Source organism: Drosophila sechellia, chromosome 3L (assembly GCF_004382195.2).
Source record: "Drosophila sechellia strain sech25 chromosome 3L, ASM438219v1, whole genome shotgun sequence".
NCBI classification, from domain to species: domain Eukaryota; kingdom Metazoa; phylum Arthropoda; class Insecta; order Diptera; family Drosophilidae; genus Drosophila; species Drosophila sechellia.
In genome coordinates this window covers 1,981,044-2,006,112 of record NC_045951.1, presented here as the reverse complement: position 1 = coordinate 2,006,112, position 25,069 = coordinate 1,981,044, and the positions used below count along the sequence as shown (strand labels likewise).

Here is a 25,069-nt window from a genome sequence, read left to right as displayed (position 1 = left end):
TATTAGCCAATTTTGTCAACGATGATAGAAGCGTTCTTCAATAATAGTGAATTAGCTGGCAACTAAATCAAGTTCAGAGCAGCTTAAATATTTAACAACAAACATTTAAGAGCAATTATTTATCAGATCAATCGCTTTACTGGTCGAAGTAGAGCACGGTAATAAAGGCAGATTCAAACGATTTCTGTCAGTCTCACCATTTTAAATAAGCATTTTCACCCGTATAACCATAGAATCGCCATATAACTATACTCGTAAAAAGCAGCTTCAATCTGAGGGAAATTTCCGTAATGCAAATGCCTTGCGAGTTGCATAATTCTATTGCCTGTTACATGCAATTACACAAAGTGAAACGACTCAAAGGAAGTGCTCTGCCTAGCCACGATTTGCATTTTCGAATTACAAGTACACTTGAGGGTTTTTCCACTTCTGCGGCTTCTGCCCCTCCTCTGGCACCCTGCCAAAGATCATAAAGATTGCCATCTCGAGAACCTTTGCTGCGTCGCCAAGGCGCCGAATACGAATATATGGGGGGAAATGGGGAAAAGGGGGTCTATGCATAGTCAATGCATGTCAAACGCAAGTGCAAAACAAATCCCAAACAAAACCGTAACAAAGCCCAAACACTCAACCTGACCACAAACGTTAGAAACCACCCATCCTTCCCGTCCTTTAAAGCCCGCAACCCGAAGTGCGTGCCAAAAAATTTGCACGAGGGAGCCTTCCTTTTCCGACTTTTGTGGCCCCTCGTTTAGTTTCCTCGAAGGCGTGTCTTTAGCAGCCCGAACGGCTTCAAGTACTCCACTTTTGGGGCACATCCTGGGTCAGGATGCACTGCAGAAAAACTCCAAAGATTGTAAAGATCCTTAAATTTGTTTGTAATCTACGGAAAAATATTTTATTCGACTGCTTCATTACATTTAGCCATTTACCGAAGGTATTTTGCACAGTATGAGTTTTACCCACAGCACACCGAGACACTTGCACACATTTAAATGCAACTCCGGCCAACTTCCTTGGAGGACCACTCCCCACCCACTCGGGCACAAGGTCACAACAAATTCTGTGTGTCTGATTACCAACAGGACACTGGGAAACGATGCAGTTTAAAATTGTGTTCCAGGAGTTCATCCCGTAATGGCAGAGTGCTGAGTGCTTTTAGCGGTGGAAAGGACGAGGGCATCGAGGACGAGGGAACGCACTGCATGGAAAGTAACCAAAAAATTATGGCTCTTCTGGCCAAAAACTGTTTCAGAAGGCAGAAAGCTGGCTGGGTGTGCCTGTGTGTATGCGCACCTGTTTACTGGAGTGCAAATGCCCAAAAGTGTGCTCCCAGTTTATTTATAATTCTATGCCATTCGGCTGTTGTGGCTATCACATTCAAGCATTCAAACGTGGCCAGGCCACAAACATTTATGGCTAACAAATGCCAGCTTTCATGTTAACCGAAAAGTGCGCCACAAGTCCCAAAAAAATCAAGCTTTACACGCCAATGGAGACCCAAGAGTATACTCAGTTCTGGTGTGGGTTCATTTAAATTGGCAAAATGTTTGCCAAAAAGTTTATGTGGTATCTGATATGCTGTGTACCTATTGTCTACCGATTTTAAGGCAACTTTTTCACACAAATTTAATCTTTAATAAGTACGTTTTTAAATTATAAGAGCATCCATAGTTCGTTGTTCGATACCTTCAAAATTCGCTTCTCAATCGCTTTTTGCATAGTAAAATTGTTATTTGGTCCCGCATAGTTTTCCGTGCCGTTTTCTGAAAGCCAACTCTCAATCTTTCCGCTCTCTAGCATCCCGCAAAAAAGTGCCAAAAAAAAATTGCTGAATATGGGATGTAGAGCTATGTTACACAAAAAAATCAATAGACCACGATAGAAAGTCGAAAGTAGGCGGTGCGAGCCACGATGAAAGTGAAGCCGGTGCCGCAGGCGCAGCAAAACCAAAAGGAATGGCAAACTTTTCCATGCACAGCAAACACGGGGAAGATAGAAGGGCAGAGTGACTACTAGACCGTAGCCCCCACTTCCTCGAACTCCCCGCCACGAATTGAAATTATGACTAAAGTTTTGCATGCAAATATTTTGCGAGTTTCCAGTTAGATGGCAGGAGACAGGCGACCCAGGTAGGCAAAGCGCCAGGTGAGCAAAGTTTCAACTGCTCCACTGTGTGTGTGGATGGATCGGTGATGCGAAGGAGCAAGTGCCTCCTGCCTTTGAAACAGAACGCGATGTGAAAACACTTCATGTGGATTTCATATTTTAAATCAAAAAGATGTCTGAAAGCATGGTACGTATTTCCATCTCTCCTTAATATCATATATAATTCATTTTATATTTGTTATAAACCTTTCTCATCACTGCCGAGTGTATTGCAGGTGCCGAGTTTTATTTATTCTGCAAGTTACTCTGTTGCTCTGTCCAAGTCACAGCTGGGTCACTCGCAGATTTCAAATACCGCTGTTTGTTTGGATGCCTGTTACGGATATTGAGCGTGGGCGCCGCCTTTGAAGCTTTTGATTTTATTAGAAATTGTCAGAGGAGCCAAAGCGACGTGACCTCAAATGGTGAAAGACCTGGAGGTGGAAGACCTGCACCTCCACCTGCACCCCTGTGCTAAGCACATATTTCGTAATAGAACAAAAGAAAGTTTCAAATAGTGTGCTGGCAAACTTGACGGCAACTTGAAAGGCAATGAACCAGTTAAGAGGAGGAAGAGGTGTTTAAACTGAAGGCCATTGCAGACAAGTAGTAAACAGGGAGCCCACATTTTCGAGCCTAGTTTAATCACCAACTTATGAAATTTCTTATACCTTAAATTGGATTCCATTGCAACTATTGGTTGCGACTAGCAGTAAGCTTCAAAACGACACAAATGCAGTTTCAATTCACCAAAAATGGCCTAATTGTGCAAAGAGATTTTAAGTCCGAGTGATTTCCTCCCGTTCATTGTTTCGGTGTAATCCAATCACATGCTGTTTTGACTTGTTTCGGCTAATTAGATTACTCTTGTTCAACACTGGGATCTGGGTGCCATTGATGCCAATACGCCACAGACAATAATTGCGGCAAACTAAGCCCCATCTCGTCCAGAAACCATATCGCCATATCAAGCCGCACACAATGGGCCAGGCAATAATCTTTGGGGCAAAATTATGCCTTTCCCTGGGACAATCTTGGCAAATTATCATAAGGACAAGATAAACCGACGTCAGGTGCGAAATGCTTACATCTGCATTAAGATGCACATTTACATTTTCCGGCCCAGGAGTTTGGCAGGAGCATCAGGAGCAATCGCAGCCGAAGGCTAATGGGTTTTGTTACACCGCCCACCACTTAAGGTGCAGTTCCCAGGGGCGACATTCGCTCGATTTGCATGCACTGAGTCGAAGTGGGGATCCGAAATGTTCAGCTCAAAGTATAGATACTATATAACTATATATTAGTATAGCTCGCTGTAAGTTAAATCCCAGCAAGCAGCACCTTTCATCACATTTTATGCAGAATTACAATAGTTTAAAATTTCGCTCAGTGTTCTAACTACAAAACTTGAGGCCATCGATGGCACGACCCACACTCGCAGGCAGGAAAATAGAGATATCGAGCGGTGGAGAGGCAAGGAGCTGTGGATCCTTGGAAGGCTCTGTCATGCAATATTCACATGAACGAATTACCTTTAATTGATGCTGCATATCCAGAACAGATACAAGATACAAGGAGTCTCCTTTGGCTAACTGAATCGTATCCACACACACATGCATCTAAATACATACATACATATATAATACCAGAGAACACACAACATAAATTGGCATTAAATATTGAGGGCTATTACCTAACTGAAAAGCCAGACAAACTGGCCGTGTTAACTGGCACATGAAAGGGATTTCCCCCCGCCGCCCTTTATTTCCCACTGTTTGAATTGTTTGTTCACAGTTTGTTCTGCAATTCATTAGTTGTACAAAATGTTTCAATAACAAATTGTCAAATGAAATTTGCATGGGCAGGTGAACAAGGGGCAAGAGCGAGAGGGGCAGCTAGTGTGGAGCACTGCCGTTGTCTCGCTCCCACACCAACGGTCAAGCAAACCGAAAAAACGGTAACTTACAGTGCAGGTCAAGGTTATGGTGTTCAGTATACAGATATAAGGCCAGCAAATAAAATAGTTGCCAGATGACTCTTTAACAAGAGTGTTAACTTAAGATTCATGCAAAGTACAAAATCTGGCTTAAGTGTTGAATTTATATTAATAGGCGCTACTATCTTGAACCTCACTGTCGAACCTGTCTGCATTTGCATGCGTTGTATGAGTGTGTGTGTGTGCACTCATAATTAAGTCGCATTTGCTGTGTAAAAACCATTGCCCAATGACAATATTGGAATAATGTTGCATTGCAAACACTGCACCTGAGCAAATTAACTTCAGCAACGGAAAATCATGTTTTCTTTTCAGCATGAAACAAATGAAAACCAAGAAAAGCCAAAGCAAAACAAGAGCCGATTGCAAAAGTTGCGACAAAAAAAGACACTTACCCGCACAAAAATATTGGATAATTCAGCTTGCAAAAAGCTTTTCATTAACACACTTCACTTAATTTCACTTTACGCGACGAATTTCTTTAATTTAATAACGATTTGCACACAAGTTACGCGTTTCTTTACGAACTTTCACAAGAACTGCGCACTAATTATTTACCGATTACCCGGGGTGAGTATCGTCTATCGATGATCTCACCACAATGGAAAGCGAGGTGGCAGTTCCAGGCGTGGTGAAAACGATCACTTCAAATTTAAATAGGTTAAATCGGATAATTCAAATTTACCACAGTTCTGTGAGAAAAAAAAAACATTTAATTTTAAGACATAGAAGGATAAAAGTATGACTTCTTGGCTTCTGTAAGGAAATTGGAAGCTGGAATTTAAGTTGCCGACAAACGGGTAATAAGGATCCTTGGGCACGTTTTATCCATTATTGCCAGCAAGTGCATTTAATGCGATATTTAATGAGCGAAAAAGCGTAAGGAGAAGCTGGGTCTCAGCTTTAAAAAGGATATGAAATCGATTTAGTTTGCAGCTCACCAACTCTAGTATTTAAGTTAATCCATAATATAAAATGTTAAAACTCTTTGTAAGAATTTGATCATCCTGCGTAGTATTACATTTTCCAATTTCCGAATTAGAAAAAGTACTTATATTGAATTTTATGTTTCGAGACCATTTCACTTTATTGGGTCTTCTATTGCCTAAGCTGGCATTCAAATACAAGAACACCAAAATTCAAACTAATGAAATTCCATTGAATATCCCCTGTTTATATCTGGCAAGTGCATTGTACGTTCGTTGCCATAAAGAACTGATTTTATTCGCCAGTGTTTCGCCTCCGTCTTTGGCTTCCCGCCATTCGACAGCTGCGACTTCCAGGACGAAATCGAAAACGACAAGGATACCACCGAACGAAGTCGGTGGTCTGGTGGTGTGGTGTCCTGGTGGCCAGTGGGCCATCCCACGGCATGTTGACTATTGAACGCTGTGGACACAGACGCGGACATGGCCTGTCCATTGCTCTCGGCCACTTATCAGCGCTGCTGCAATTGTTTTCTTGTAAAAGTCAATTTTTGAAGTGCGCCAGCGGAAATCGGAAACGGCAGCCGAGAAACAGAGTCTTGCTGTTGACCTCGATTCACCTCCTTGCCCACTTCGCAGTGGGGAGCAGGACCACGCCCAGTTGGACAGCAACTGGTTGGTAAGTGAACACAGTACAACTGGGCACTGCTCGAAAAAATGTGGTACAACATGGGAAAAACGGAAAGAAATATTTTTGAAGTTTGCAATGGTCAGAAATAATGGTATAATTTATATCCATAAAAATCTATGAGTTAATAGAGAGGCTCTTAAGGAATCAGTATCTAGACTTTTGAGTATCAATCATTAGAAAGAACTTGGAATATTTTCAAAACTTACTTAAAAAGAGCTTAAAGGGATGCAGGACTTTCTCCTTGTGTCCTTTCCATGCTAAGCAGCTATTGATAAATGAGCCGCATTTAAGCATGGTCAGCAGCTGGCTGAAAAACATCAGGATATAGAGTGGGATCGGTCCGGTCCGGGTTCGGGTCCTGGGGTGCGACGCTAAATGAAATTCAAAGTCAATCCGTTCGAGCGGAAGTAAATTATGTTTTCTTTGCTCGTTCGCCATCGGATTCTGGACATTAGGGGGCCACATGGGTTAGGCGGATGAGGGGATGCCGCTGTGGAGAGTGCAAAGTGCATGAAACTGAAACGAATTGCAATCGAAAACGGAAACGGGGTCAATCGATATTGTCCATTTGGTGGCCGCCAGTTGGTAATGGCTGCCAAAGGTTAAATGCGAATAGAATTCGCCCATACACATTCGCATTCGCCCATTTGTTTGTTTTCCCTCATTGTTCCAGCATTTTTCGAGTCATTTTCACAGCTGAGCAAACACTGGAGTCCCAGCTGCTCCACTCCTGCTTGAATATGCGCTTCTCCATTAACAATTGTCGCATTGTGCGGTTACCAAGTGTCTCCTGGTAGAAGACCATAATGGATGCCATCTCAACTATGTGCAGAATGGATTAGGAACATTATTAATATGAATTGTATTTTAATAATTGTTAGGCTTCACATACTCCTTTATTATATTAATCAGCAACTGGCAAGTCTCTAAACTTTGCACTTAAATGGAGGAAATCCCCTGGAAGAAAGCCGCAGTCAGTGGCAAATCAACGGAAATCGCAATTTGAGGAATTCCCATATTTGCCGCCAGCCGAACGGAAGTCGCAACAAATTAAACCCCAAGGTTAATCCCGCTTCACAAAAGACGGGCGACCCTGCAACAAAATGTGGAGTATAAATTGTGCTTATAAATGGCGAGCGAAAGAGATGGGTGTGTGGTGCGTGAAAGAGACGGGGGCAGCCACGCGTTCCTGCAGGAGAGCAATGAACAGTAAGCGGAAGTGACGCCCTCTGCATACTTTATGGGTTATCTCCCCTCTCTGTCGCACCCCTCCTGCCGTCCCGCTCATGCATGCGTGCGGCTGTAATTCCGATTTAGATGCAAAGTACCAAACGATTCGCGTTGGCTGAGATGTCACCGGATAATAATCCTTTTCTCTTAACGCCTCCACGAGTTATAAAATGTGTCACAAAATTATTCGGCTACATCCTCGATAAAGTACATTTAAATAATGGAAAGGATAATAAAGTCGTAGCGTATATTGTGGCAAGAAACAAGGTTTTATTCCATAATTTTCTAGAAGAAGTAAATCAATTCATAATTTATCCTGTTTAAATATAAATCGAGTTTTGTGATGCCAAATAATATGCAATAATTTCAAATAACTTAATGACATCAATGTAAGCATAAAGGGCTTTGTTGAACAACGAGGGAGTAGAAAGGAATTTAATTGCACTTCCTTGCCCTATCGGACTGATTTCCTTTGTTGCATGTCCTGTTCGTCCTTAATGCCCCTCGTCCTGAATTCTCCGCCCCACATTTTTCGCTCCTCTCGTCCGCTGTGCGCCATGCAAAACTGTGTCAAATTTAACGCCTTCGGTAATGAATTTGTAACAACATTTTATTGTTGTGCTTTTGCAACATGGAGACACTGCAGCAGCTGCAATCGCCCCCTCAGCAACCCCCAACCCCCGCCCTTTCTCCCCATTTCCCCCCTTTGTTTGGCCGTGCTTTTGGTAATGCCACAATAAGAAGAAAGCAGAAACAACAAACCCTCGCGACACACACATGAACACAAAAGCACAAAACTGTGTTAACAAGGCAACAAAAGGAAAATAAAAACAAGGTGCAGGCTGAAGGAGCAGAAGAAGCAGGAGGAGCTGGAGGAGCAGAAGGCAGCCCGGAGAATAAGGACATTGGGAAGGAGCCGGTAATGGAATGCCCTGAATGGGTTGAGATGTCTCCTGGCGCACAATGCGTTTTGCATTTTAGCAACAATTTGACACAAATTAAAATGTGCAAAAAAGTAGAGGCGCAAAAGGGTTTGAAGGTCGTGGTGTGGGCTCGAATTGTTGGGCACCCGTGGCACCCGTGGATACCCAGCCACAGCACGCACATCCTGGTACGCGTGTCCTGGCACATGCCACGCATATTTTAGCACATGGGGCTGCGACACTGTGCACTGCGAGAAATCTGTGGCACTATATACTTCTTAAGCAGGAGACTCTATGTAATTGAAATGCTTTGCTTGTGTTAGATTTTCTTCTAATTTCATTCTTTATATAATATGTATTATTTATGGAGATTTTTCCAGGTCCAGCCATTTGCTACCCACTCCATCGCACCTTCGCACACGTGTCAAATATTTGTGTATCCAACGTATGCAATGCTTCCCCGTCCGTCTTCATTGCCGGCCTGCCATTGCGTTCACCTGTTCTGCAGACTGCTCCTGCTGCTCACCTGGATGGGTCCCCAGGTGAACGGTGGGTCAGGAAGCCGGCTAGAAGTGGGCCCAGCTCGCCTCGCGGCTGTCTACCCATTTGACTCTGTTAGTTCCAATGAAGTGGAAATATGTCAACAGGCAGCGGAAGTTGGCTCTGGCTATAAAAACGGGCCAAAGAGGCGAAAACAACGGCGAAAATGTTCGCAAATTTTCCTTTCCTCCTCTGTCCCCACTCCAATTTTTCCTGCCATCGAGCAGCTCACATGTCAGGTGGAATCCTGGGTTGGAAGATGGGGGATGGGGAAGGGAGGAGGCTGCAACTGATGCCTCGACTTTGCCGCCGCTCAAGGCGAGATAAAACTAGTTGACACACTTTACGGCTGATCCAGGGTATGCGGGGTAGTTCGGATTACGGCAACGGATCCGTCTGGCATCGCATTCGGATGGGCCATGGGCCAGGAGGAAGTGGATGTTGGATGGAACAGCTTGGGGCCATAATTATTTATTCAGCTGCGCCTTTTTCATTTGCCATTTCAAGTGGCATTTGCATTTTTATTAATAGTAGCATTTAATGACACATTTTAATTGGAATACTAATGTACTAGTTTTCAATTAGTAGGTCGCATATATCATTATCAATATTCTCATACTCTTTTACATTTGTTAGGGTATTCAGCTAAGTCACATTTCCGCTTAGAAACTTCCTCCTCTTATTTATTTCTTATTTATTCCATTTTTTCCCTTACAGTTTTGCCCTTTGATATACTTGTGTTCGCCGTATTTAGTTTGGAGATTCACGATAATGAGAGCACGTCGAGGATGCGGGGATTGCTGCAGTGCTTCCTGATTGTCCAGATCCTGCTGCGACCCGCCGCTTTCCCACTTCATCCCGATCCCGATACTGGTTACCATATCTCCGGCTGCGTCTGTTGTCGTCGTCGCACTTCCGTTGCGCGCTGTTTAACTTTTTGTGTGCAGTGACATGAGCGCACATAGATCCGACCCTCCAAGTGGATGGGAGGGTGCAAGTGGACCAAAAGGGGATTCCCAGCTAGATTTGTTATGGCTCCAGAGTGAGTGTGTGTGTGTTAGCCCATTCATTCCGGGTGACCTTCCCGCTGGTTATACTTCTGTTGGCATTTGGAATTTGCCATTTATCTCTGGCTTTATGCCAAACAAAAATACAAAGAAATAACAACAGCAAGGCAACGCGAGGCTGGTCAAAACGAAATGCTTATTTGTTAAGGCGAGCGCAGACAAATGGGGGGCGAATATATGGCAGATATGGCAGATTCCTCACAGATATGGGCGAGGATTTGACCTGCAATAAAATGCGAGAGTTTATCATGGCCCATTTGGACAATTCGGCCCACATAATAACTCACTACGCTTCATTGAGTGTGGTCGTGCATTCCCCATTTTCCCCGACAAACAAAACTCCCCCTTTTTGCCGCAAAAAACCACATTTAAATTTTCGACTATTGCTAACCGCAAATGTAAAAACAATTACAAATTATTCAATTAGTGCGCACATTTGTATGCCAAAGTAAACCAATGATTATTCCTCATTCTATTACGATTAGTTTAAACGATTTTGGTGCTTGGGCACGAACGCGAAAAATGACGTTAAACAAATATATTTTAAGTAGATCTAGAAGTGAATAACTTTAATATTCATATGGTCAGTTAACCGTGTAATCACTAATAGGAGCTTCTCTTTGACCAACTTTTTTGCCAACTACTTTTTGATATGATTTGTATTATTCACAGGCAGTTTCCATTAGGCCGCTTAACCCACTGACACAAATGGCGCTAATGAATTACACATGTAGAGGGCGGAATTAGGACGTTTTTGGGGTTAAAGGCAATAAAATATATATGCGCATATGGAGAGTTTTATGTGCCTTTGGCCATTTCGGCATATGCCAAATGGTATGACAATGTTTTTTGGCTAATTAGTGGCCAGTTGATCCCGAATGCGAGTGTATTCCGTAATTTACAAAAGCAAAGATTGCAAAATGGCAAATGGCCGAAATGCACTGCCTGAAAATCGATTTGAACCAGGCTCCGAAGGGCCATTAACATTTGCACTGACCAAAAAAAGAAAAAGGCCATAACCATAATTATTAATGGCCTTGTATCGGGGCAGGGGCGTTTGGCTTTATCATTGCCATTTGTCCGATGCCATCGATGCCAACTGCCAGGCGGCTCCTCTTGCGAAAAAAAGTGGGTCTGAAACTGCGAAATGCCGTCTAAGTCCGGCTCTAAAGTTGCCATCTCCTCGCCGTTCTTGTTGGCTAACAAATGGTTAGCAATGCGCACAATTGCAGGCAATTCATCTTGGCCGCCATCTAGCAATTGTTCGCTCAATCGGCGACAAAAACGCAGCCCAGAATGCGGAGGGCTCAAGCCAGAGAATCGCATTTATCGATTGGGATTCATCAACCGTTGAAGGTTCCTAGGCACTGCGAGAAAAGTCCTGGCAACATTGATAACGAAATACTTAAAAAAAAAGTATCATGGCCAATGCAATTCAACTAAAAGCTCAAAACATTAACTTTAAACACCACCCGATGATGAAGTCCATCATTATTGGCTTGCCATGTTGGTTCTTCACTAGAAAACATTGTTTCTGGTGCATTGCTGTTGCTCCTTTTCTTCCCTCCCATGAAATTCTCAGCTCGCCGCAGTCGCGCAGCCATTGAGTTATGGCAAACATGCGGCATAAATTATGGCTCCAAGAGGGGGAGCCATGCGGTGGCAGGCGGGGATCAGGTTGAAGGTTGGCTGCTGGGGGCGACGTTGGAGGGAGTGGGGCGCTTGGGCCAGGAACCAGAGCATTGACATGCCAAGTGCGAGCTCAGCGAGCTCATGACATGACAGTTGCTCATCGTCAGCGGGATATCTATATATAAGTACGTATGGATGAATTCGGATGGCGGGGTGGGGGCTTGGGGCTGCTCCCCCTGATGATGTTTGTTCGTCGGCTGATGAAGACGATAACTGTCAGTGGCTGTCAGTTGCGCACTTGGCGGTGCAGGGACCAAAAACTAATTCACCCAAACGCACGCGAATTAGTTGCAGGAAATGAAAGCGCGCACACCCAATTAGGGTCGAATATAGAAATTATGCTACCCCAGAGGCCGAACTCAAGCCCAAGGTCATTGCAGGCTCCACCTAATCAACGATTGATTTGCATCCTTTAAGTGCCCGCCCTTGGGCATTCGCGGAATAAGGAACAAGGCACAAGTGCCCAATAAAGCCGTGTGCCACATGGCGTATGATTATTGCGTATACGCAGTGGGGTCACTTTAACATTATGAATTATGCATAACACGGCGCTTTCATAATCATTTCTGCGGTGCGGCCACCCTTATCATTCACGTTATTCATCCCGGCACCCTCTATACCCATTAAAATCTGCGCTTCGCCTGCTCATAAATGTTTAACGCACCTGCAGCGGCCGAGGACCCAAAAGCAAAAACTCCGCTGGGCCAGCTGGTCGTTCGTATTGAAAGTACACTTTAAGTAATAATAATTGTATATTTTAAAACATAAAAGTACTTGCTTACAACTTATTAGGTTAGTAACTATTAAATATGGATTTTCTCTAGGGAAGTACATTTTGTATCTTAAGTTTGAACAGTTGTTGATTTGCTATTAACTTTCTTGTAAGGCAACATAATTTTTCACCGTGTTCAGCACCAGTAAGTGCTGTGTTTGTGGAACCATGTGGCATACATAACAATGATCCCTTTTTGCCAGCCTGTTTTTTGCTGCTCATGTGTGAAGGTGGCCCAAGATTGTGGAGGAGATTGGGGTCTTGCAGGTACAAGGTAGTATTAGCCAACAATCAATGAACAAGGTCCCTGGAGAAACCCCTTTTTCCCCCCACATGATTATTATAGTTCCATGCATTCGGAACATAAATCACATGCCCACAGTTGAGACGCGTCGCTAGCTCTGTCGTCACCCATCCATCGTTCCATCCATCCATCCAGGCGTTCCACAAACCAGCCATTCATTCATCCATTCGTTCATTCATTCGTTCGTTATTTATTCATGGCAAATGTTGTTACCACCCCCCCTCCCTTGACGTCCTTGCTGTCGGGCTGCATGAAATGTACAAAATGTTTGGGCTTAAATAAATACGGAAAACCTCAGTGCGAAAACCGAACCGAAAAGCCCCGCCGCAGTAACAATGCGTCGCTTGTCGCTATTGTTGCCAATGTTCAGCAGCTTTTCCCGAATCCACAGCGAAGGGGTCTTCCCCCGAAAAGGTGCACTGAAGAAAATGAATAGGACTTGTAAGCTGAGTTTGCTGCGGAACTATATGTCAGCCGAAAGATGATTCAAGTATTCAAAACCAAACAAAAGTAGTTCTGAGTTCACTTTTACTTTATCTATAGAAGTAGTACTGGTTTTTCTCAGTGCAGCCAGCATCCTGCTTTTCCCATCTCAGCCTGTTGTTCAAGCTACGTGTGTGTTTAGCGTGGCGTAAAATAAATCATTTTGCTGCGGTAAACACACACAGAAGCGGTAAGAGCGCAAAGCTGAAGATGCTGGGGTGCATGTAGATACAGATACACATGGAGATAGAGATGTTGCGATAGCTGGCACAAATTGCCGTCGGCGAGATGATGACTCCGCCGTGAGCCCCTCAAAATTAGTTGAATGAATAAAAATGAGTCATTTGTTTGGGGCGGAATGCGCCGCGAATTAAGCAGCTAAAATCGCTGGAAAACTTCCGTGGATCGTGAGTGCTGAAGCGTACCTACACACATATATGTGTGATAAGCTGGCTTAGCTGCTCTCAAATCTGGCCAATAAACGTGGCTGGCAAGGCACAAGATTGTGCGGAAAATTAACTAGGGATAAGAACAACACGCAGTGCGGGAAAGAGTAAGTTCCGCTCAAACATGACAGCCAAAAATGTATAAAATAAGGAAGTTACTGAGTATCAAAAGTAATAGTTGGAAAATAAACTTTTTAATAAGCCGAAAGACACTTCAAGTAGAATACAATAGCCCTACTACAAGTAAAACTACCAAAGAAGTTAAAGATTTAACTATAAAGAAGCAATACATATGGTCTATGAATCCAGTATTTAGTTAGTGATCAAGTATTTAGTTAGTAAATGAAACATTTTTGTTTTATTTCCTCCGCAATATAATTTTAAGCCGAAATGAATACCAAAACCAGATGTTGTCCGTCAAGCGCAAAACGGAAACGGAGTTCAACTGACAAAATGCGAGCATTTAAAATGCATTTAAATCCTATAGTTAAAACAATGGAAATAAAGTGCCAGGGTCCATAATCCGATGGTAAGTCTTTAAGCGTTTCACAAATGAACTGCAGCATATTAAGTGTATCAATGTCAATAATGAATGTCAAAAGCCATAGGGAATTAACAAATAAAGTAATAATGAAATCGTAAAATAAATAGCAACGTAAAACATCAAAAAGATGAGAGCACATAGTTTAATTAGAAACGACCCTCTTCGTGTGCGTAATAAAGTTTTTCACTGCCAATTTATTCATGACTTTCTCTAATTAACTTTTACGCATTCGGACCAGACTGAAAAGCAATATAGGCTCCAAGGCTCCAAGGCTGGGGCATGTGTACCTGCAACTGCTCCCCACCTGAAATTGTGCGTAATTCAATTGCTCAGACCCCCGGATTCAACTGACCAGAAGCACTATAAGCTGACTGCCTGGCTGCCTGCCTGCACAAATATAATTAAAATGCCCTGCAACTGGAGGGGAAATGTGTAAAAACAGAGAAATAAATAAGCGCAGCACAGGACTAGAACTTGTCATTTAATGTGCTCCCTCAAAGGAAGAAGGATCTGAGGCAAATTGATGAGGACCCTCTGTGGGATAAATAAATTGAAGAAATAAGTGCGGGAGTCCCAAGTACTTGTAATTTAAGAGCTACAAATTTTTTGCCTCACTTGAAAGTTGTTCAATTTCTCGCCCTCCAAGATCCGGCTTTCCTCGCATTTTTCCGGTATTTCCAAATGCATTTCCCACCCCCTTTCCCCCTGGCCTTCCAGCTTGCCCACTGTTGCAGTTCCTTGTTGCCAATTTCAAATACACGAATGTTGTGTTATTTCCGTCAAAAGAGTAATTAAACGTACAAAGCAAACGACATTTCAACACATTCGGGGGAAGGCAAGCGGGGGGCTGCAGACAACAGCGAGGGTCTCTTGAAAATGATTACAATTTTTAACTAAATTAATTATCCATATATGAATGAGAAGTATAACTTCTAACTTAGTAATTGATATGTTCAACTTAGATAGTTTGCTTGCAGATCCTAATCAGTCTGAAAAAAGTTTCGATCCGATCTCTTCGATCCGCCCTCGCTGTGGCAGCCAGTCGTTTGTCCATTTGGCTTCTCTCTGGCTTCTTAGGGCCGGCGGTCATTGCGGCTCAGTCCGGCACTCTGTGGCCTTCATGCTAGCAGAAGACAGCCAAAGAGGTCCTGCCGAGGGAGGGGGGTTGGAATGGACAGGCCGCAGGATGCAGGAGAGCGTTGTCAGTAACCTGTGAGCAAAACATTGTAAATAAAATGCAGCTGGATTGCGAAGGGAGGAGGTTGTGGAGTTCTGTGTCTGGCTTGCTGACCTGCGGCGCTTTTGTGTTAATTGCGGTTGCATTTAATTACAGTTCGTTGCAACTGGCCAGCTTTCCCGACTGCACTGCGTTTTAAACACCACACACCCCCTACTCCCCGCACATTTTCCCCAAACCGAGCCAAGAACTGAGCTAAGCTTTTAATTAAAATTAAAAATATTTGGTCTACTTTGGCAGCATGACTATGCAGGCCATAAGCCAACATTGTTTACTGCGAGTGTGTATTGGCCAATTGCTATAAATCTTCTAGCCACATCATCAAATGTAAATTAAGGCCGAGTTTATTGAGCCACATCGAATTCGAAGTTTACTTGTACACCGCAATGATGTCCAAAATGCTAACATAGGTGCCCACAACTCCGCCAAAGATGCCAAAGCACAGAAGCAGAAGATTGATGATCAACTTTATCCGGAATGGGCCGTAGCCCTCGGTGTACTGGACGCAGATCTGGAGCAGCACGGGGAAGATGAGGCCCAGGATCGACAGGCAAAAGGAGCCCACCAGGGAGAGGAAGACTGATAGATCCGGAATGGCAACAGCGCAGCCAACTGAAAATATGTAAAAATTAATTATATCTTTTATTTCATTAAATATTTGATTCCTTACAAGTGAGCAGCACTATTATGGCTCTGAAAATCAGTTCATAGAATGTCTGCCTGGTTTCCTTGAAGCGCTTGGCCAAGTATTTATCCCACAGGATGTGGGCAGTCACATAGCCCTGCAAGGCATATGAGATCCAGGTGGTGATGGCAAAGAACACCTTTACCACCTGTGCGGGTCTGAAAGGGGGTATTAAAATAAGTGGCTAACACTTAAATAGCACTGAGAACTCACATCTCGGACTGCGGAATATTTAGGGTAATACTGCCCTCCGACTCATTGCCATATTTCCAGTAGCCAAAGAAGCCGAGCAGGACATACAAGCCCAGCACTATGGACATGCCACCATTCAAAATGCCACAGGGGCCCACAAAGGACTTGGGCGTGGCCATGTTCTCCTCAATTGCCAGGATCTTTTCAAGGAAGATAAATGATATATAGTAATTGCATTATATATGATATATTTAATATTATTTAAGACTTACCACTCCCACTGCTTCCAGAGCAAAGAGCACTGTGCCGAAGAAGGTGGGCAACTTTCCGGCGGCCACAAAAGGATCTCGTTCACTTAGGGGAGGTAGCTCCTCAAAGATATAGTACAAAATTATGCCAAAACCTAGTTAAAAAGGAAAAGGAACTTAATAACTTCTTTTTAGAAAAAGTATGCAAATTAAACAAAAAACTCACCCACTAGAAGCAAAAGATTCGCTGCACTGGAAAAAGGCGCGAGTAGCTTCAAATTCTTGATGCTATATATCAGCAGGAGTGGCACAATGATGATGCACATGTGTATTCGCACATCCCAGACCACCAGATACTCATCCACCAGCTGCTTTATGCTTTCCGCTATGAAAACCACGTAGACGCAGCAGATGCCGAAGTGGTAAAAGGCCAGGAAGCCATCTACAAAGGGACTGAAAGAAATAATATATATATAATTTACACATATAAAACATAAAAAAAGTAAGTAGGTATGCCTCATGTTTAAGTTAAGTCAAAAAATCACTTGGAAACATTGGAAATATTTCATATATAGATTACCAACGACAATAGGTACTTGGCTAAATTAAAAATTGGTAAACCTTCCGAAACTTAAGCAAGTAATTGAATAAAAAAGCCTCTTCAAATAATATTGATAAGCGATGTTCTACAAAAACCAATTACTAAACAAACTATTAGGTTGTGCCCCCATATTTTAGGGTGCTATTGTAAAGATAAAGATATAATGAATCGTACTGAAAATCTATTGATTAACAACAAGATAAGATGGTCATTACCCAATAGACTAATCATTAAAAAGCACTTAGAAAGTTAATCAATATACAAAGAATGTATAGATAGCAGTTGTTTTGCCCAGTTACTTCACTTACACGGCAATGGGTGCCAAACAACGCAGCCAGGGTGGACCTTGTTTGAGTCCCAGATTCATGGCCTGCGAGAAGCTGACGTAGGGAACCCGCTGCCGCTTGCACAGGATGTACATGCATTTGATCTGTAAGTCAAATGAATATATTAAGTAAGCGAAATTCTATGCTAATTCTAACTAAAACCCACCAAAATGTGCAGGCAATAGAGGGCCAGCGATCCAATGATCAGTGTGAGAAGGGTGCCATTCACATATCCCGCGTGTGCGAAGGCACTGGGCATGGCCAGGACGCCAGTGCCCACGGAAGCCTTCAGGAAGTGGGTGAATGTCTGGAAGTTTCTGGGGAAAGTGGGCCGGAAAATAATTCCATAAGTTTCCATACTGTGGAAAATCTATGCTTACGTAGTGGGATTCTTCAGCTCGCGGTGCTGGTGAGGATCGTAATCATCGTTACTGCCATTCGCCGGTTTTGTTGGGGTCGTTAATTCCAATGTGGTTGGGTAAACCGTCACGGTTTTTATATTGTCGCTGTTGGGGGAGCAATTAAATGTTGTTTTTGAGGTGAATTGATTGATTGATAAATGGGCACGGGTCGTTAAACAATAAGCGCCAAGGAGGTTACTCGAAAAAAGATGTTGGTTCAAAATTGAAGGTCGTAAAAATATACAATTTCTTAGCCGGGATTTGGCTGAGGCTAATGTTTTGTCATTTATTGTGTTTGCGCATCAGTTGGCTTATTTTTTACGATCCCGAAACCAGAAGAATACGAAGACGACTCACTTCATGGCGATAAAGTAGCGACCGAGTATTTGAAGCTACTTGAACTCGCCGGCGTATAAATCTTTTATCACACGTAATTAAGTCGCCAAAGAGACAAAGATCGTTTCGTGATTGCGAATTCCCGGCCCAACCAGATTTCTTGGGGAATCAACCGAGTGCCTGGCCCACCGGACGGATACTAAATTTGGGATCCCGGTCGAAGCCGCTCAACACCTCTCGTTCGTAAACCGTGCTGATAATCTTGGAAAGATAATTGCACGATAATCAGCCGTATCAGAAGGCTTCGCGGGGAACGTGGAGTGCAGCAATCCGAAATGTATGCCAAAAAATATCGTGTGCACTCTTGAGGGCAAATAATAAAACCAGAATGAGGGCCTTAACCAGTTTGCTGATCGGTTTGAACCTCCCGTGAAGTTCATCGACAATCATCAAACTCTTTACCTAATATATTATAGCAAAAGCTTGGACATCACTCCTAGTTAGCCGAGACTCCCACACAAAACTTACATTTTACACCATACAGAAGAAAGCTTTAGGGCATTTAGGACATCAAGTGATGTTATGTCAAAAAGATATGTACATTTTCCATTTTACACAGTAACCTCTGAAAATGACATCTTCTGTTTTGAGCAACTGTAAACTTCAAAAATATTTACTTTAAAACGAACGTGCTCCCGAAAATGTCTAAGAATCCACTTCGATCGTTCATACAACCTGTAATTATTCGCCGCCTGTGTGATAAGCCCAAGTTGAGCAACAAACCATCGAACACCCCTCGCCCACCGAAGGATCCACCGGATGAGGGCTACAAGCCGACCAGTGTCGACCACAATGGGATTGATGTGCCACCGTTTGTGAGACCCTCTTCCTTCCGCCAGTTCAGTGGACCGGATGAGAAGCTGGGTCCAGGAGCAGGCAAAGCGCTGCCCTACAAGAACCCAACTTACTTCGGCTATCATCGATTCTCGTTTATGGAGCTCACGTCCACGGCTGTGGAGTTACGAGACGAACGTCGATTGGACGGAGGACTACAGGCAGCCATCGAAGCCGACGAAGAAACCGAGTGTGGCGAGGCCCAACTGGAGACCATGAAGAAGCTGGAAGGCGAGTGCGATGCGATACTCTCAAACCAAGCCAAGAAAATGCAGCAGGCCGAGGAGAAGTGTCTCCAGGAGATGAGCGAGGAGGAGCTGAAGGAGTGGTGCAAGAAAAAGGAGGAGGACATCAAAAAGAAGGAGCAGGAAAAGATGGAGGCCAAGTCCTCGCCCAAGGAGAAGAAAATCCAGGACATGAGCGAGGAGGAACTGAAAGCTTGGTGCCAGAAGAAGGAAGAGGACATTAAAAAGAAGGAGCAGGAAAAGGAGAAGAAAGTTCAGGACATGAGCGAGGAAGAACTGAAAGCTTGGTGTCAGAAGAAGGAGGAGGACATCAAAAAGAAGGAACAACAAAAGAAGGACGAAGAAACGAAGGCATGTGCGGAAAAACCAAAGTGTGAAGGCGATGAAAACAAAAAGGATTAAAAAGAAGAGACTACGACACTTTGGAAATGTACAATATTGTTCAAAAATGTACGTTATTTGGTAGCTTAATAAATGAATTGTAGCTTAATTCCAGTATTTTTAGTGTGTAGAGCTTTGAAAAAGCTCTCTCGGTATATACTGGTATATACTCGCGGCATATAAGCGGTCACACCATCGGAACTTCTCTCCCAACGAATCGAAATCAATTGTTCGGTGTGCGTGAGTGGTAAAAGTTCGAGTTCGCCGAGAGAAGCGTGAGAATCCGATATCGAAACTACGTATTTTGAGTCATTATACCGATTGGCTATGCAAATTTAATTGCGGATCTCCCAAGTCATCGAAAAGCCAAGAACAGGTCGCCCCTCGACCAAAATAAACACAACAATCGAGCCGCAAATGAAACGGGCAAAAACAGCAAAGGCAACTGGCGAACCGCTTAACCGGTTTCGAAATATCCATCGTAGCACAGTTTTCTCGCCCATATAATATTCAGGTTGCAGTGGGTCAAAATATAAACACTCACACTCGCATATAAACTCGCAGATATACGTCGTTTGTGTCAGTTTCTGTTTGTGGTTCGCGTGAAAAATAGTTTTGACCAAGGAAATCAAAAAAATAAATACAAAGCCAGACGCCGACATAACTGTGAAAATAAACCATAAGCCAGACAGCAGCCATGGGTTATTCCATTAAGGTAAGTGCCGAGAAACAATCGGAGAAGAGAAAAGAGAGCCAACGGGGCGTATGAATGCTGCGATCTGTAAACCAGTTTGCCGACTTTTACCAAACTTGGTTAGTCGGAAAGCAAATATATATAAAAAAAAAAAGAGTGGGATCTGTGGGATTTTTTGGGTTCTTTTCGGGCTTGTAATTAAGGTGCCATAAAATGTCGGGCAAACTACAGCAAATCGCAATATAAGTTAATTACACCACAGCACTAAGCCAACTGTGATTCCAGTAAGCCGGAAAGAGAACGCAATAGCCGAATTCATAAGCTAAATATAGTGTATATTATCTAGTCACATTTATTAAGTGGCCTTGTTTTTATGTTCGTACCGCTTATCTGCCATTACAGTCTTTTTTCAAAAGGGCTCTCCATACATATGTACATTCAGTTGACATTAGCCAACTTTGTTTATGATGGACATCATCAAATACATACTTTTTTACTAAAAAAAAAAAAACTGGGAAAAGGACAATCCACCCTTTTCTATCTTATGTGTCATACAACCTACGGTTAAATATGGATTATACAGTTTATGAACTTAACAAGCGACTTGAAAACCAAGTAAAGGCATTTGTCAGGCTCAAATAACAATTTACTTATCAAGTTCGCAATTGTAAGGTATTTTATTTATTTTATTTTGCTGTTCGATAAGCGTTTTGGCTTTAAAAATTATCTAAACTCAAGTGGGAGTAGCCAACTTATCATGTTCCCAACTCATCAAAAGCTTGCTATCTGTACTTCCATATCTTAGGAGTAGTTATAAAGAGTTTTTTTTTTGTCTTTTACTCAGTTTTGGTGGTACTTTTCCCAGAAATTTTAAAGATCACCAAGATAATTAAATGTTTTGCCTTCTAATATGAATATAAGTTTTAGTACAAATTGACTGCGATTGTGTTTAATTACCTTCGTGATCTTGGGAACACAATGCCCACAAGTTGTCAAACTAAACATCGATTAAATGCCAGACTTTTTGATACAAAGTAGTTTCCATATTTCTCAATATCTCAATTTATTCGATCGCCATCAGAGATCAGGGAGATCGTCAATTTAGCCCCATCAGTTTGTATTATATGTGTTCTGATCAAATCGCATTGGACACGCAAACCGGTCAGTGCTTATGCAACGCAAGTTATTAGTGTCCCTATGGCAAAAACAAAGGGCTACGGAATTGAGCGAAAAGTCTGTAATTGCATGTGCAATTTACAATTTTCTGCCGTCCATAAGCATTAATTGCACCTTAATAGACTGACGGGGAGGAGTTGACCACCACCACCACCCGCCCCCCTCGATTTCCATACCATATTTTATGGTAACGATAAGGCGTCGTCTGTCGATCAGCCCGACTTCCAGCCGCAGCTGATAAGTGATACTTGAGTTTCTGGCTCTGTTCGCCTTCGTGGATTTTGGGGTTCCTAGAGTTAGTACCGAAGTAGCCATGTTCGTGGTAAGAAGTCGGGTGGGATGCATTGGTGCCTGGTAATGGTAGTGGTAATCTCAGGTGTCACAGGCGGTACATTATTCATACGCCCTGGTGTCCGATCTGGCGATCTTATCAGAGGAGCTGTACGTGATTCTATTTTCGGGATATATAAACACATTTCCACTGGCGTCTGCTTCTTTTTCTTTGCCCGCCGACCGCCGATAAAATTTCTTAAACAATAAAAAAGTGGGAAAGAGAGCTCAAGAGAAACGAGTCAGGGAAGCTCTCTTAAATCTTGTACACCGCTGTTAGTAATAATACCCATAAGGAAACCAGACAGTAGATGAATAGTCATCTGCTTTAAATGGCATTCAAAGATAGAAATATAGATTCAAAACCGTTAATCAACTTCAGGCATGTCTGCCTTATAAATCTGACTTGCAAATTCCACCAGGTTCGCCCCATAAATTACCAACAAAATCTCGATCACGCGCTTCTTGAGTGCCGCCCAGCTCTCTTTCGCTCTCTCTTAGACCGCTCTCTTAACGCAATATTGTCTGATTCTATCCAATCTCCGGCAGAACTGCGAAACGGGGGAGTTGGAGTACTTCTACACAGACACCGTGCCCGTTAATAGACCCGCTTTCGATGAGGAGACCGGCGAACCGATCCACGACCAGGTGACCAAGGTTCACATCCGCAAGCACACGAATTTCCATGTACCCAAGCACTATCTCCGTGGAACCATATTCGATGAGGTGGACGACGAGCTGGCCAACACGGTGAGACATGGGGCAGCCACCGCGATTCCCAACAGGACTTCCAAGAAGGTCACTCCCGGCTACGAACGCGAGGACTACTGTCAAATGGATGGCGTGAGCAACGTAGGTTTCCATTCCAAGCTGGGAATATGAGAATGCTAAGTGATTGAGTTTTCCTTGCAGAACATAATCCTGGGCTACAACCGCAACCACTACTTGCTGTTCCTGGTGCCCACGCTCTTCTGCTACAACTTCGTCATTGGAGCCACGCTGGCCCTCATCGAGATCTTCCTGCACATGATGTCGCACCACAAGAACAGCCTCACCATGCAGAAGGGTCTGTACTTCCGCAGTCCACTCCACGTGCTGTCCTCGCAGTTCTGCGCCATCTGCCGCACGGAATCCGACAGCAAGTACAACCGCATCTTCGACATCCTCAACAAACAGATGCGCAACGCACATCGCTCGGATACGCTGAAGGACATGGCCAAGGCCATTGGATAAGCTGGGAGGGATTCGACTTGATATGGTCCATATATTTAACAAAAATATTTTTGTCACACGATCAACAAAAAATAAATGCACTCGTTTATCACTCAAGCGGAGGTATTGCAGCTTCTCTCAAACAGGAATTTGACCCATTGTCTTCACATTGGGCGACACTGTGAACTTGGCTCCAGTGCTGGCGATGATGTCGTCCACGGTGTATCCCTCGGCCACCTCGATCAGCGTCAGACCCACGCCCTTTTCCACCGTGAAAACGGCCTTCTCCGAGATGATCATGTCGATCACACCCTTGCCAGTGAGCGGAAGGGAGCAGGTGTCCAGGATCTTGGGGGATCCATCGCGTGCATTGTGCTCCATGGTGATGATCACCCTGGTGCCAGGTGCAGCCACCAAGTCCATGGCTCCACCCATGCCCTTAACCAGTTTGCCCTAAAAAAAATGAGTTTGTAAGTAATTAAACATAATGGATGATGATGGATTTACTTACAGGAATCATCCAGTTGGCCAGATCGCCTGTGGCCGACACCTCCATGGCGCCCAAAATGGTGATATCCACATGACCACCACGGATCATGGCAAAGCTGTCATCGGAGCCGAAGTAGGAGGCTCCGGGCACCACGGTAACACTCTCCTTTCCGGCGTTGATCAAGTCCGGATCCACTTTATCCTTGGTGGGGAAGGGTCCCAGGCCCAGGATTCCGTTCTCCGACTGCAGCATCACGTTCATGCCCTTGGGGATGTAGTTGGAGGATAGCACGGGAATGCCAATGCCCAGATTGGCGTACATGCCGTCATGGAACTCAAGGGCCACTCGACGGGCAATGCGCTCACGTAAAACCTGGGCGGGATTTGGTGGAGGAGCGGGTTTGCTGGGATCCTTGGGTTCCGTAATGCGCAAGCGTTCCACACGCTTGTTGTAGTCGGTGCCCTTGAAGATGCGGTTAATGTAGATGCCGGGCACATGGATCTCATCGGGAGAAAGGGCTCCGATGGGCACGATTTCCTCCACTTCGGCCACGGTGATTTTGGCCGCCCTGCACATGGGTGCGTTGAAGTTTCTGGCAGCTTTGTTAAACACCAGATTGCCCAAGGGATCGGCCTTCTGGGCCTTCACAAAGGCAAAGTCTGCGAAGATGGACTCCTCCATCACGTAGTTCCTTCCGTTGAACTCTTTCACGGGCTTCTTTTCGCTGGATATTTCCACCTTGCCATCCTTGGAGTACTTAATGGGTGCGCCGCCTTCCTGGACAAGGGTGGCGTAGCCAGTGGGCGTGTAGAAGGCGGGAATGCCGGCACCTCCAGCGCGGATCTTCTCCGCTAGGGTGCCTTGAGGAGTCAGTTCCACGGCCAGTTCTCCTTCCAGATACTGACGCACCAGCTCCGTGTTTTCGCCCACATAGGAGCCAATTACCTTGGACACCTGCTTCTGCTTGATCAGAACACCCAGACCAGTGTCGTCCACACCTGGAAAGGATTTCGGTTTAATAAGAGCATTCAATCTATATGTATTTCATGCTTACCTCCATTGTTGGAAACACCCGTGATGTTCTTGACTCCCTTCTGCTTGAGCGCGTTGATCATCTTCTCCGGAATGCCGCAGATTCCGAATCCTCCGAACAGGATCTGGGCACCATCCTGCACATCGGACACAGCATCTATGGCCGACTCGTAGATCTTGCCGTTTCGCTGTTTTCCCGACGTGGAGTAGCACGCAATAGCCTGCAAATGATCGGACTATTAGCAAAAAAAGCGGTTTGTCCATGATACGCAGGTGTTCCCTGGTATAAGTGAGCGTTCGTGTGGCTTGTTTTTGCAAAGTCGTTACGTAAGTTTGCCTATTTTTAATTCGCTTGGATTGTTCCAGGGGGGTAATGGTATCAGTGGGGTGATTTTAAAGTGGATGGTTCGTCAAAATAGTGCCTTATCTCAATTGGCAGCAAAACACTAAATCAAAACAATACATATAAATGGCACATTAACACATAAAAGGGAACTTTTTGTGGAACTTTATGAATTAACACCTGTTGATATGTTTTTGCTGGAGAACTGGTTTGTCGCCTTATAATCACATGATTAATAAAGCGCTTAATCTTTGAAGAGATAACCGAGAGAAATATCTACATATATCTGGAAGATTTTCTCCAGAAATATCGTTATGCTTTTTTTGAGTGGCGTATTTTACCTTGATGGATGCGGAATATCGTGCACCCAAACTCCTGTTTCCCACCAGTCGGCAGAGCATTTTAACTTAAGTGTATTTAAATTAATAACAACGGATTAAAACTAAGGCAAACTGCTCGGCGGATGAACACAAGACAGAATGAA

General features: G+C 43.9%; 4 protein-coding genes across 5 annotated transcripts; 2 read left to right on the top strand and 2 right to left on the bottom strand.

The window, feature by feature from the left end:
• Positions 1-15,221: 15,221 nt before the first annotated feature.
• Positions 15,222-17,987, bottom strand: LOC6610437 (proton-coupled amino acid transporter-like protein CG1139). Its single transcript, XM_002034982.2, has 9 exons — positions 17,810-17,987; positions 17,432-17,557; positions 17,218-17,368; positions 17,034-17,155; positions 16,351-16,577; positions 16,149-16,279; positions 15,898-16,076; positions 15,670-15,842; positions 15,222-15,611 (listed from the first exon to the last, which is right to left on the bottom strand). Exons 1-9 carry the CDS (start codon positions 17,812-17,814, stop codon positions 15,370-15,372), a joined length of 1,356 nt encoding a protein of 451 aa, XP_002035018.1. The 5' UTR covers positions 17,815-17,987; the 3' UTR covers positions 15,222-15,369.
• Positions 17,988-18,412: 425 nt separating this feature from the next.
• Positions 18,413-19,387, top strand: LOC6610436 (vicilin-like seed storage protein At2g18540). Its single transcript, XM_002034981.2, has one exon. The coding sequence runs from the start codon at positions 18,490-18,492 to the stop codon at positions 19,327-19,329; it is 840 nt and encodes a 279-aa protein (XP_002035017.1). The 5' UTR covers positions 18,413-18,489; the 3' UTR covers positions 19,330-19,387.
• Positions 19,388-19,531: 144 nt separating this feature from the next.
• Positions 19,532-22,837, top strand: LOC6610435. Of its 2 annotated transcripts, none has more exons than XM_002034980.2 (3): positions 19,532-20,023; positions 22,058-22,360; positions 22,421-22,837. In XM_002034980.2, exons 1-3 carry the CDS (start codon positions 20,006-20,008, stop codon positions 22,739-22,741), a joined length of 642 nt encoding a protein of 213 aa, XP_002035016.1. In that variant the 5' UTR covers positions 19,532-20,005; the 3' UTR covers positions 22,742-22,837. The 2 variants fall into 2 exon arrangements, with proteins under 2 accessions (XP_002035016.1, XP_032575298.1); XM_032719407.1 differs by lacking the exon at positions 19,532-20,023 and adding an exon at positions 21,477-21,500.
• Positions 22,753-25,067, bottom strand: LOC6610434 (succinyl-CoA:3-ketoacid-coenzyme A transferase, mitochondrial). Its single transcript, XM_002034979.2, has 4 exons — positions 24,927-25,067; positions 24,265-24,463; positions 23,232-24,208; positions 22,753-23,173 (listed from the first exon to the last, which is right to left on the bottom strand). The coding sequence occupies exons 1-4, from the start codon at positions 24,984-24,986 to the stop codon at positions 22,859-22,861; spliced, it is 1,551 nt and encodes a 516-aa protein (XP_002035015.1). The 5' UTR covers positions 24,987-25,067; the 3' UTR covers positions 22,753-22,858.
• Between the last annotated feature and the right edge of the window lie 2 nt (positions 25,068-25,069).

Excerpts from the sequence above, each read along its gene's own strand:
- LOC6610435 (XM_002034980.2), top strand. Across the intron at positions 22,361-22,420 it reads AAATGGATGGCGTGAGCAAC|AACATAATCCTGGGCTACAA; the intron begins GTAGGTTTCCAT and ends TTTTCCTTGCAG.
- LOC6610437 (XM_002034982.2), bottom strand. Across the intron at positions 16,077-16,148 it reads CTCTGGAAGCAGTGGGAGTG|ATCCTGGCAATTGAGGAGAA; the intron begins GTAAGTCTTAAA and ends TTCCTTGAAAAG. Across the intron at positions 15,843-15,897 it reads AATATTCCGCAGTCCGAGAT|ACCCGCACAGGTGGTAAAGG; the intron begins GTGAGTTCTCAG and ends ACCCCCTTTCAG.
- LOC6610436 (XM_002034981.2), top strand. The coding sequence starts at position 18,490 with ATGTCTAAGAATCCACTTCGATCGTTCATACAACCTGTAATTATTCGC.
- LOC6610434 (XM_002034979.2), bottom strand. The coding sequence starts at position 24,986 with ATGCTCTGCCGACTGGTGGGAAACAGGAGTTTGGGTGCACGATATTCC. Across the intron at positions 24,464-24,926 it reads GATATTCCGCATCCATCAAG|GCTATTGCGTGCTACTCCAC; the intron begins GTAAAATACGCC and ends GATCATTTGCAG. Across the intron at positions 24,209-24,264 it reads GGGTGTTTCCAACAATGGAG|GTGTGGACGACACTGGTCTG; the intron begins GTAAGCATGAAA and ends AATCCTTTCCAG.